Here is a 13,288-nt window from a genome sequence, read left to right on the forward strand (position 1 = left end):
GTTACCTCTCTTGCTTAAAGCACAAAGAAAAAGAAAATACAATAGCAGCCAGGCAGATAACAGAGATTCTGCTTTTAAGGGTAGCCCACGGTTCTGGAAGCCAACTCAAGTGTTGATAAGGAGGAAGCATGTTTGGAATTAAACAGCCTGGGATTTCACTTGATGCCTGGGAGAAAAAACAGACATGAAAGGTCCTGGGTGGCACATCAAAGAGAAACAATAAAACACCACTCACAGCGATCGTGCCACCTGCTTGAGGTTGTCAGCACTTCGAGGGTTCAGAATGGAACATGTCTGAAAAAGTTCAAGAGATTCTTGAATTTTCCCCTCCAAGCGAAGTATCAAAGCTGTAAGACAACATATACCAGGCAAATTAGTCCATTATCTGCAGGAAAAACGTGCCTCTCCGACAGCAGGGAAAGGAGGGGGAGTACGGATATATTATAACAACACTCATTTGGTCTTTCCCCCTGAAAGGCAGAAGCTGTGTCTGAGGGCAGAATGACAACACATGCAAAGGACTCATGCTTGCTTGGAAAAATTTCTGTTTCTCAGAATAAAGGCAGCTTTAAACCCTGGCAAATTGCTTGTTAAAATGTAGTCTGGATTTCTCCCCCCACTCCAACTTCTACAGGCTGAAATATGTCCTTGGCCAACAAATCTCAGCTGTCCCCCACTTTAAATTGCAACACCAAGTTTTGGGGCACATTTTTAGGGGACAGAGGGCAGGACAAGAAGAGGAAGACCATCCTTAAAGCAAACAGTAAGACAACAATCACCTGAGGCAGGTAGCTCTAACAGAAAACATGCACCTGTAATACAGTCAAACACACAACCCAAGCACACACCAACACATTGAAAGCCAAGAGCCCATAGTCCAAGGAGGAACTGACGACAAACTCATCAATACGGAGAAAACAGAAAATCTAATCTGCCCATCCATGTGAAAATCCCAAGCTTCAAAACTAGACCTAGCAAGTAGAAAAAAAGCCAAATATCTTTTACATATGAATTTTATATGTGTCTATCATCTGTTCCCCTTCTTATTGTTCACTGTATCTCAAATCAGAAGTAACTTGCTTTAGCAAAATTAAGACTTTTGGAGGCCTCCTGCAACATACCTTGAACATAGATTGCATATTCGCACAGTCCATGAGACTCCTGGAGCTGCTCTTTGATGACAGCCTGAAATGACAAAGTACAGAAAGTACATACCAAACCCAGTCTCCCTCACCAAAAAGCTCGTTAGCTGGTTCACTATTAGCCCTTGACTAAACTGCAGCATGACAGCTTTCAGAATATAAACCCTTCAAATATTTTAATAAAAGCAATCCCTATGAAAGAAAATTGATTTCTGACTGACCAAATATCTTCTGCAACCTTGACTTGGAGACTTTTTTGTATGTGCTACATATACATGTGCTACAGCTCTGCTGTATCTGTGCTTATTGTAGAATGCCCTAAAATAACTTGAATTTAAATATCACGCAACATGTTGATGGACACAGTTCTTCCTTATGTGATGGTAACAGTGGTATCACACAGGACATGAGAACTACAAAATTTGTTTAATCAGAATTTGTGCCTGGAAGAGTCTATTAACACAGAACTTGTAGCTAGTTGCTGCAATATACTATATTAAAATGCTATAAAAGTTGTAAACTTTCATCATTTTAACAAAGCTAATGACAGAGGTTTGGTTTCAGTTACAGAAACCACAACCCCATGTATAATAAAGGCACTGGACTGCAGCTGGGACAACTACAAGAGTGCAAGCTCGTCACTGTGGGTGAAGAGCACTGTGCCAGGAATACTGTAGCCCTTTTAGTATTTCTCTGTTCATTCCTATTACCAAAGATAATTAGATATTACTTGGGGAAAATGCCACAAGGAATCTCTGAAAGCATCCTCTGCTGATAAGGGGATCTACTCTAGGCCCTTTGTAAAGAAATAAATTGAATTGGAGCAACTGCAGCTGAGTCAATGGAAGCCAAATGAACAAATGACGAGTACATGGGAAAAGGAAGGGGGAAAAAAAACCTTATGAAAATGTAAATTCTTGCTGGCTGCATTCATGCAGCTGACAGTTTGGGGTGCGGGTGCAGTTTGGCTATATTCCATAGTCACACATGACCTGAAATTACAAAACTGGTCAAAAAGAGTGACCTTTGGGAGGACGAACACTGTGGCTATGAACCAAGTGCATAATTTGTGCTCTGAGACTCCTCTTTTGCTCGGAAGTGCAAGAGACAAAGAGGTGAAAGAAAGATTTCTGGGCTAGCAATAACCTGGTGCTCATTTGGCACTTCTGTCAAGTGTATGAGCAGTACCAACATCCCCTGCCTCCAAGATAAATATAAATGAAGGACCTGAAAACAAGGAGGAAAATTGAACCTCAAATATAGCACACAGAAGGAAAGCAGGGTGAAGGCAAGGATAGTTATTGAGAAACCTCACTTGTAAAAAGAAAACTAAAGAGAGGAAGGAAAAGGAAGAACAAGTCTAGGCTGCTCTTCTCCTCAGATCTGTATCTGCTAATATATTTATATTATACTCTTTACAAAGAACATTATTATAGGACATTCAACTCGGACATAACCAAGCATCTCCTGAATATGGATACTCTATATTGCTCCATCTACATAAAACCAGTTTCCCAGAGCAAGAGAGGGCAATAGAGAGCTATCTTTTAGAGAGATCTGATTCATTCTATAAGCCCTAAAAAAATCCCATAGCAAAGGCCTTGAGCTCAGAAACATGATCTGTATTCCCAGCTTTTCCTCCCAAGTTTATTTAACTTGCCGACGCAATTTAGACATACTGGCAGGAGACCAACCAGCATGAGCAATTTTAATTAATTAAAAGCATCTGGTAATTTTAATAATTCCTTCCTCGCACATAACAGAAGTGGAAGATTTCTGTTGTGAAAAATGGTTAGGGGGCAGGGCTGGAATTGATGCTGCAAGCAGAAAACACAGTTTATTAGCTTTGCATGCGACGAGCGAGAGCTGAGTGATGATCATTGCCTAGCAGGGCTTGTCCCTCCTCTCCCCCAACTCCTCGCTGCCTGTGCGATCACAGGGGATGCTGCAGCTGCAGTCTCTGGGGGATGTTTGCCTTGCATCTTACTGGGTAGAAGGAGAGGTGAATCAAACAGCCAGCATTATTAATCTCTCACTGTAATGAGCAGCCAAATTTGTCAAAAGCTTGGCAACACCAAAATAGATGCAGGAGTGGCACTGTAAGGGTTAAAAATCAATTTAATGCCTTCACTATAGGGAGCTAATGTTGGTAAACAAACTTTTTTTTTCTTGGCCTTTTACATCACTGAAAAATATGGGAGCTTTTAAAACCGTGTTAGAGAGGAAGCATTTCAAAGCACTGAGTGGGAAAGAGGGTCTAGCGAGATTCAGACCAAAATAGCATCACAGATCACTTGTTTCTTAGCTGAGTCTTAAAAGAAAATTAATGGACTTTAATGAATGCCCAAACTATACTGAAATCAAGGAGTTAACAGCAATTTAAGCCATTGGGGATACTGTCAATACCTCTTTCATTTTTGAAGGTATTAGCCCCAAATAGCACGTTTGGGAATGTCTGTGCTTATCACGTATAAGGACAAGCACCCAGGGCATCCAGGTTAGATCCATAACCCCACATAACACCAGCAGAGAGAGACAGAGACTACCAGAGGGCAGCTTGGCCCACCTAAGATCTGAATTGCCTTTTGGATGTGCCTATCACTCCTCACTGACTGAAGAAGCATCCTGGCATGCTGAGGTTCTTATCTTTTTTTGGACAAATCCAGGCCTCTGAGCACACATCCATCATATCTGGGTGAAAGGATGGAAGATCATTTAACCAGCTATGGCCTGGTGCCAAACCCTTCGAACTTTACTGCAAAAAGCCTGTTTTGTGAGCCCTGAGGAAAGGCTTTGCTGCCTTTTACTTTGACAGCTACTGCAAAGGTGGCCTGCCAAGCAAAAGAATATTAGCTTTCTTTTCTCGATTTTTTTCCCCATATTTTTCTTGCTTCCATGACTGATGAAGATGTGGAGAAGTCAATGTTGCCACTGTATCATCCACTTGGTTATTTTCTCTGGTTTCCTGAGCCGTACGTCTTTTCTGTACTCTGATTCTACATCCCATCACAGCAACAGTAAAAGTACACAATCAGAGACCAAAAAATGCAGTAAGATCAACAGAAAAGGGAAACAATTTTCTATTTAGATCGCTAGTCCAACTTTTGTTTATATCTATTTAAACCAAGATCTGAGAGGAAATCGCTCTGCTGATGACACAACCCTCCAGCTCCATTAATTAAAAGCTAAATGAATTTCCTCTGGCCTGCCACCTTCCCAAGCACCCCCAGGAGCTCTCCAGCAGAGAGAAACAAGTCCTGACCAACCCTGGTGTTTCAGAAGCAAAAAAGTCTTTTCAGATCGTCTTTGCACATGACAGAAACAGAAAGGCAACTCTTATTCCCCTCCTCCTGCCCACTGGCGCATCATCTTCAACAGCTCATGTTCATTTTATCAGGAAAACACACCGTTTAATAATGGATTTGCCATTTCCTTAGTCCACTTACTGTTATAATCCCAAACCAAACAACCACTTCCAAGCTACCCACCAAACCCAGAAGAAATTAAAGGGTGCAATGTATCATGTGTAAAATGAAAGAATTTTTTTCAAGGGTAAGCAAGATTTTTTTTTTTAGACTTGGTGGTAATGTTTTACTCAACTTAAGTGTTTTTCATAGCATCTTTATAGTACCATCAAGAGACCTGCACTATGCAACCGCGTTATTATCAGTTTGGAAGAACCTATTCATCACTTGGACAAGAGAGGTTTGCAATTCTTTCAATTTTTCCACTCCCAAAGACATACTGAGCTCACAGATTGCTCCAGAGAACTGCATGCATGAATCCTGAAGGTAGTGATTTGAGAACGTTAAAGTTATTTTACTTGTATTTTCTCCTGGTGCTCTTATTCCAAAAGGAGTCAGGAAAGAGGGTGGTTTGAAAATTGGTATGAAAACTATCATTTCATAATGCTAGTAAACTACTTCCTAATGCAAAGTCTCAAAAGCAGCTCTTACCTTACACTCGTCGTAGTCTCTGCGAACATACAGTAGATAGATCAACCAGTTTTTCCTCTCTAGGATTGGTAACTCCGGTGCTACATGTAAAATATTAACAGAATACAAGAAATCAGGCTGATCAGCAGAGAAACTGGGCACAGCACAGAGATATTCTGAACCACCTGATCTGCAAGCACAGCTAATTCAAGAACTGCAGTTGCACCAGACACTGCAATTAATCATTTGACTTGAAGCCTGGAGTGTGGACATATAACCAGTGTCCAGTTTCATTTTACTTCTCAAACTGATGGATAAAACACATTGTTCAAGATAGACACTAAATAAGACCTCTTAACAGAAAACCACCACCTCGAAAGACTTGAGGCATCGGCTCCTTCTGGTGCAGTTACTGGAGCAAACAGCTCCAAGCACCAACTACGCACACATTTTAATTCAACATTAATGCTGGTCTGATCAAATTGGTTCTTCCAAATATGCAAGAAGCTGCTTGGGGGACACAAGTTGGATTCACATTTTGGAACTAGGGCAGAAGAATAAAAGGTCTTCAAAATAAATTTCTGGGAGTGAATGAGAAGGAAACGGGTGATACACACAAAAGGAGATTTTGGAGATGCTGCTGGTCTGAAGGTGTGAATAATTTAAAGAGGTCAAACTTAGTTCTTTGAAGCCGTCAAGGGAGTATGAAATATCACAGGTCTGAGATACTGTGAAACTACTGGCAGAAAAATGTATTTGATGCAGTGGAGAAGAAAGACTTGTGCTCCCGCATTTCAGTCGTAAGGAGCTTGCAGCAGTAATTATGGCAAATCACGAATGGATGTTGCTTAGTGATATTCACGTTGCGTTTAAAAGTTTAACACACTGCTGTGCATTTCATTAAGGCTTGAAATGTATTGCTTGTTATTCGTTTCTACAGTTCAGATGCCGGTAGCTGAGAGGTAACCATAGCAACTGGCAAAAAAGCTATATGTTTGCAAGTCAATATTATGACGGAAGTGCAGAACCAAAGCAAGGTGAGAACCATCACAGGAGCTCGGGCAGTGGTGAGGGCAATACAGCGCCAGGCCACCTTCTCCCAGGCCCACAGAGCCTGGCACGGACCCACACCACCGACGGAGATGCAGACTTAGCTTCCAGCAACCCAGAGCAGAAGGTATTATTTGAAGTGGTCCGCAGTCCCCTCTGCCAGCCGGCAGCATGGGTCACAATCAGATGTAAGAAAGAAGAAACTCTGCAGCTGGAAGGACTGAATCATGTCGGGAGACGTTACTGGTGCAAAGTGTTATTATCTTTTAGAAATGCTGAGCTTTAATCATGCGAGGACTGCACCTGCAGCTAGTAGCAAACATCTCTCAAGCATACCAGGCTCTCCCCCACAATTCACACCAAATCTAGTATCACTGAGAGCACTTAGAAACAACTAGAATTTCTTCTGCTGATGAAGTTGAAAAAAAATTTGTAAAGCCAGTCTGGTTTTGTTGTTGGTGTTTTTCCTTAAATTCCAGAATATCCAGCCAGATTTATACTACAGCTGAGATTTACGTGTGCACACCAGCAATTTAAGGTCAAATACCTTATAAAGAAGGTTCAACTACCCTAAAAATAGAAAAATCGCGGTCCGAACAAAAAAGTAATGCGAACAAGCTAAGCTTACGGAAATGAACAGATCAGGGATCCAAATGTTCTCAAATTCTGCTTTACTGTGCGATATCTGCATCTTTGTAAGTAAGGCATTTTACTATGCGTGTTCTCAGATCAGATTAATTGATTCCTGATTACTTCATGTTTTCCATTTGTCCTTCTTACAGTGAAATCATGAAGGGAAGAGTTAAGAGGCTGCCTAAATAGCTACAAATTGATTGAAAAAACACTATTTCATAAACAGTCTGGAGGGCTGCTGTTCTGAAGCCAGTTGAGGGGTTACCTAATTCATTAACAGATTTGTAATGACTTCCTTGTGTAAGTTATTACAGGTGCCAGGGTTTGACAGAACTTTCTTTTCTGAGAAACACAGCACTTGGGGATGCTAGAAATGCACTGCAGAAAGCAGCCGGACTTGTGTGCTCTTCCTGCATAGTGTCTTCTGGTGCCACTATCTGATACAAAATACTGAACCAGACACATGTCTTGGTCTTGATAATTTCTTTTGTAAGCATGGATTTAAGAGCAGACATTGCAAACTCTATTTAACCATAAAGATTTCAATTACAGTCAGAACTAAAGTATACTTTGCCATTTTGTGCCTACTAATACAGCTTAAAATTCCAAAATTCTGCATCTTACATACAATGAAAACTGTTTTAAATAAGGATTAATCAGAAGACCCTCCAGGCATACCCCACCTGGTCTCCTACCTGAGAAACAGAGAGCACTATAAATGTTAAAATATACAGAAAAGCTAGCTGACTAGGGTGCGTTGCCAGCCGAGATGGGAGAGACCAAATTATGTTAGAGCCTACACAAATGTTTTGGGCTAAACTAAGAGGACAGTACATCAGTGGGCGGATGGAACATTAGTTGTTTAATTCCTGAAGGAAAGAGCTTTTTCACACTTTTAAGACCAGAGGGATATTATACTCCACTCCCACACTATGGAAACACCTGCTGAGAAAAGGGAAGGAAGAAACGCTGAACGTCAGAGTGAGTGCTGAGCAGAGTATCAAGCTGCAAAAGAAAAGGCTAAAACAGGCACCACCTGCCTTCTGGGTCCAAGACTGCAAAAACCCAGAGGAGTTACCTAAAAGACCTGGCCTGGACAGAAAACAGAGAAATCAAAACACACCATGAGACACAGAAGCAAACGGCATTCACATCTGCAGAGATAAAACAGTTTTGCTTCCCCTGGCAATATGCTGAGCTAAGGGTAACTACGTGGAATTGGGAAAACACGTGGAGTTTTTATGTTCCTAAAACTCATTTGGAAATAGCAACACACCGGACGTAGGAGACATTACTCTCCTTTTTTCTCTTCTTTTTCCCTAAGACAAGCAAATTGAAAAAAGACAAACAATTCTGATGTCTTTCAAAAAAGATGTCTAGATTAATTCATAGATAGAAGTGAATCTTATATCTGAATACAAAACAAACACAAAGATTCATAGAAGAAAGTTGATAGACTCCTTGAATTTATTCCAGAAAGAAAATGGGAACAGTTTGACCCCTTCTCTGAAGAAATCCAACACAAACACCAGGAACCAAATCTGGTGTGGAACACACAGAGGACAGAAAAGAGGAAGGATATAGAAATTGTGAGGAAATTAATAAATTTGACACAGGAATAGGTCTGATCCCCCCCAAAAAGGCTGTGGGAAGTAAAGGATTATTATCAGGCTCTATATTCAGATGCAGAAAGAAGTAATGCAAATTATTTATACACCTCTCCAGAGCCACAACCATCTTAATCTGTATTTCTGTTTTTCCACAAAAGCAGTGACATACCTACTTCTGGTGAATTTATCTCCCTTAGGTTTGCTCCCCCAGCCTGCTGATAAGGACTGTCCCAATGCAAAGGGTCACTGCATTTTTCTGAAGAAAAGGGAAATACAAACCCCTGGCTATCTGGGACTCTAACTCCAGAGAAAGGGAATAAAACAACTCCAGAGGAAGGGAATAAAACATTCTGGTCATTCTGTGCCTCAAAGGACCCAATTCAATCACTGCTGGTCCTAATATCCATGTATTTTTTTCAAGTTTAATAATTATCCACAGAATACCTAAAAAAAAAACCCCCACACAGATGATGTGTGTCACTCAGCTCTTGCTGCATCAGCGTGAACATACGGCTGGATCCAGCCACGGGGGCTGCTACAAGGGGCAGAAGAACAGAAAGAAGCACCGGCAGCACGCCTCAGTCTTCTCAAGTACAAGGATGACTGGGAACAGTGGAGGCTCCATATGGCATATAATGGTTTGCAATCTCACGCTAATTAGAGCCGGGAACACATACTGCCACAACTGGTCACTCAGAAGGTTTCTGCACGGGGAAAGGCCACTGAATTTGGCCTCGCCAGGAGGAGCTGAGCACATTCACCAAGTCCCTCAGGCTGCGTACATTGCAATTTTCCACTTTTTTCAATATATAGACCTTCAGAAGTTCCTCATGTGTAACTGCTGCAGATGATATGAAAACACGCTTTTCTTTGTCACCTTTCGCAGAGCCCTCACAAACAATCCAGGCACTGCAGGGATGCAGGGAGTACAGGTTAGAAAATAGTAGTTTATACCATTCTAGCAGTGAAAAAAAAAAAGCAAGCCATTATTTTCTGTAAATCAGTCTTCTCCAGTCCAAGAAAACGCAATTATCCAAAAAGTTGGTATCTACAGTGAAAAGGGTTTATAACTTGCATAGTTATCTTTGGGCCTCTCTTTTCTGGGATTACAAAAGCCTAGTCTCATTAAGCAACTGCGACAGGGAGCCAGGCACCAAATATATGATTAAATACCTCTGTCGAGAGACATGCCAGTTTCTTTGAAGTGTTTTGATTGAATTCAAAAGAGAATCCATCTGATCCCCCACTTTCTCAGTGGCCAGTGATTGATTGCACAACCCACTGCCAGCAACGTGATTTTTCTTTCTGACAGTGCTCCTTTAAGGAAGCCACTGGAGCGGAAACCCCAACAGAATCGGAGTAAGATCATCAGGTTTGTATCTGTGCTGCGCTATCATCATTCTTTGCTTTATTCATCCTTTTACAGATTTTCTCAAAGGACTGAAAAATAAAATAATCAGAGTTATTGCCTTTTGTGTAAACCTCCCTAGGAAATTATTTTGTGCTTGCATCTTCATATTGGGTAATTATACCTTAGATATGAACTATCAAACAGTGGGGTTTAGATTTAATAAAAGGGTTTTGAAATTCCTTTAAAGGGAGAGGAGGAAAAAAGCCCCAAAAGGCTCCTATCAGATTTCATGGAGGAAACGATCGCTGAAGCACCAGATGTCCTCTTGAAGAAATTGCCAGATGCAAATTTTTGTTGTGGGTATAGCCAGAGTAAAGTGGACTTCAACAACTGTAGCCATCAGACAGCCTTTCACCCATCACCTTATTTTCTCCAGCGTGCAAACTTTCAGCTGCCTGAAGCACCTTAGCACCCTTCCTGTGAAAAGCACAGATGGCTCTCTGAGGTGGAGAAGGAGCTCAAGTTCACATTTTAGTCTCATCATACTAATAAAACAGGTCAGAGCCCAGCTCTTTCTCCACCCCAGCTTAGTGGAAAGAATCTGAGCCCCAGTTCACCCCCTGTCCCTCCAGCTTTGCAAGCCAACCTGCAGCAAACTGAGCAAGAGCAGCAAGAAGAGCCTGGAGGAGAAGCAAAAGACTCAAGAAGACACAAAGAAGAACCTGTTATGAGACCAAAAGCCATAATAAACTACACATAACATACAGCACAAGGAGAGAGCAGAAAATCTTCATTAAAGTAATTAAATGGAAGTATTTTATTTTTTTTATTCTGCAGTAGCCCCATGAGCCATGGTCTGGATCCACTGCAGTAGGTACCCCATATACACGGGTAAGATTATCCAAAAGGCCTAATTTTGATCCTGACTCAACTGTCCCTTTCCAAATTCTAATTAAAAATTGCATGTTGTAAAACAGCATTCAAGCACATAGGTATTTTAAAAATTAATAAACACAGAGGTAATGACTCAAGTCTCTATTGTAACATTTTGCTATTAAGAGAGCTGCACCAAAGGAGAATTTGGTAAACTGCATCTTGCTCTGAAGAAATCAAAGCGGGAAGTTTTGCTGTGGCAAAGCCATGAGGGAGCAAGTTTATCATCTCCCATCATCGGGCAAGGCTCGCTCTAACGCACAGAAGCAGGATTGATCTTTTTGATTCAAGATTCATTTCCCATTTTAAAGTAATTCTGGTCACTGGCTTAACAACAAACTCACAATGGCATAAATACAATTCACCTGCTACTGGAGGAGCCCATCCAAATCTGAGAGGCAACACATGGAAGTCTTTCAGGACCAATATCCACCCCATCCCTCAGTTCCCAACTCGGCTTCCTGGAGACATTTGCTGACATTTTTGCCAGGGTGACAATTATTCCCACTTGCAGAGCTTGGGGAAGGTTTACTGTTGGGCATAGCTGTGGTTACAGTCCAAAATGAAGCTTGGTGCTCTCACAACTGTGTTAAATAAACATTGACAGGGAGGGAAAGACTAGGATGAAACCAGCTGTGCATATATCCTTTTTGCCTTGAGCTCCACAAGCTGCCAATGCGAGGAATTACGCTACCGTTTGTAAAACTGGTGACAGAGAGGTAATGAGTATCTTCTAAACAAAAATAATATTAAAATAATAAGGCACAAACTCAAATAACCACTATAAAACAACATACCACTGACAGGGAATTGTATTTTCCAAAATAAGGTATGAATAACGGATAAAAGCATTTTTAAGCTCTAATATCAAGGGGTTTAGATTTAAAAATAACGGACTGCCTTGATATCAGGGGAGCAGCCTACAAATTCCTAGCTAGGCTGGTGCACAGACAAATTTAACAAGAAATCCTCTTCCTTACTCAGACACTCAAAGGCTTTTATTAAGACGGTAGCAATATAAATACATTATAGCTTTGAAAGAAAACTAAAAGAGGAGCATTGGTCTTCCTATGCCCGGATCCATCCTTAGAGTTTGAAAACTGCATAAATGGAGGCATGATGTATTCAAAACTCAGTAATGATGAAAAATCACCACCCAGAAGAGGTTGTTTATGCTGTATTTCACTCATCGTGTGTGAGTATACACATATGTATATATGTGAGTATGCACATATGTATATATGAGAGAATACAGGTGTTTGTGTACACAAATACCTGTAAAATGGATAAAACAACAGAAAAAAGGAGAGAGCCCTTTACTGTAGCCATTCTCTCTGTTTAATCCCCATTCCCCTGTTTTTCCTTTTGTAAATTGCTGCTGAAACACCTTTAAATCAAACAATAAACCCATATGGTTCCTCATTATTTACAGTCAGCTGGGGTTAATAAAACTCATCATATACAATTCTGGTGCTAGCAAGAAAGCCATAATTCATAGCTGTGATCTTACTATCGTGTATTAATAGCTTCACAATACACAGAGAAAACTGGAAGGAGACTGAAAAACAGCAGCAGGTTTAAACAAAAAAGCAACATTTCTGACTCTACACCTCCCCCTGCAGGAAAATTAGCCAAAGCTGTATAGAAGAGCTGAAAATGGTCTCTTAAACCTGATTTATACACTAGAGTGAAGAAAAAAAAAAAGAGGCATTTTCTGTTGTTAGTTTACACTGCATAAATCTTACAGAGTTGCTAGCTCAGACTTCAGTGGTTTTTCTGTTTTAAGGCATTTAAAGTTCTGAGTTACTCCAAATAAAAATGTTTGTATTTACGAGACAAATACCTACGCTGATTACTCAATATAAATGTCTTCTACTATGCAGTGCTCAAGTATAACCTTAAGGTAAAGTGGGAGGACCTGTAAATAAATATACACTTGTGACCACTCTGGACTTCCCAGCGCCACAGCAAGGTTACCAGTGGTAGAACCAGTCTTGTTACTGGGAAATCTCCGATAGCAGTACAAGGCTGGCGAGATACCACTCTGCAATCCTGACTCCATTCGATGATAGAGGGGGGAATTATGTACATTAGCACAAATACATTAGCCTGATCATTATGACACAAACAATTTCATTCAAGACTAATATTGCTTGATTCAAGCCTAAAATTTGATTCAAGCAAATAACACTGGGGTGAAATTTAGTAACAAATACGTACTTCAAAAAGGAAATTGAAAAAGTATAATCTTCTTTGCTTCCTTAAAAAAATCAAAACTGAAAGTCTGTTTCCTCTGCATGAGCCAATTTGGACCATCAGCACTGACTGCTGAGTAGAGACACGCACTCTGAACAGAAGAAAAACAAGCATCTGAAAGAGTTTTTGCTATTTTTGCTTTTAAACACAAGCTAATCTAGAAAAAAATAGGCTGATTTGCACTACGGTTCTCAAATCCCTGAGGATGCAACTCTACGCTGGGAGATATTCAAGGATCCAACCCCTTGCATAACACCCCAACTGTTATCTTTTCCACTGAAACCATTTTTTCCTGCTTGATGCCTTGTGCTCAATATCCTGGTAAGCAAGAAGGAGACTGAGCTTCCTCTGAGTGTCTATTTGCCAATGCTGCTCCTA

At 40.7% G+C, this 13,288-nt stretch overlaps 1 protein-coding gene across 4 annotated transcripts in view; it reads right to left on the bottom strand.

The window, feature by feature from the left end:
- Nucleotides 1-13,288, bottom strand: part of BBS4 (Bardet-Biedl syndrome 4) — a 45,396-nt gene that overhangs the window by 19,968 nt on the left and 12,140 nt on the right. For all 4 annotated transcript variants that reach the window (XM_072871587.1, XM_072871586.1, XM_072871585.1 and 1 more), the window contains exons 3-5: nt 5,099-5,178; nt 1,122-1,185; nt 236-347 (exon numbers count right to left, since the gene is read on the bottom strand). In XM_072871587.1, the coding sequence (XP_072727688.1) occupies nt 236-347; nt 1,122-1,185; nt 5,099-5,178 (256 nt within the window). The remainder of the gene's footprint in view (nt 1-235; nt 348-1,121; nt 1,186-5,098; nt 5,179-13,288) is intronic.

The sequence above is a fragment of the Ciconia boyciana genome, chromosome 8, assembly GCF_034638445.1.
Source record: "Ciconia boyciana chromosome 8, ASM3463844v1, whole genome shotgun sequence".
Lineage (NCBI taxonomy): Eukaryota > Metazoa > Chordata > Aves > Ciconiiformes > Ciconiidae > Ciconia > Ciconia boyciana.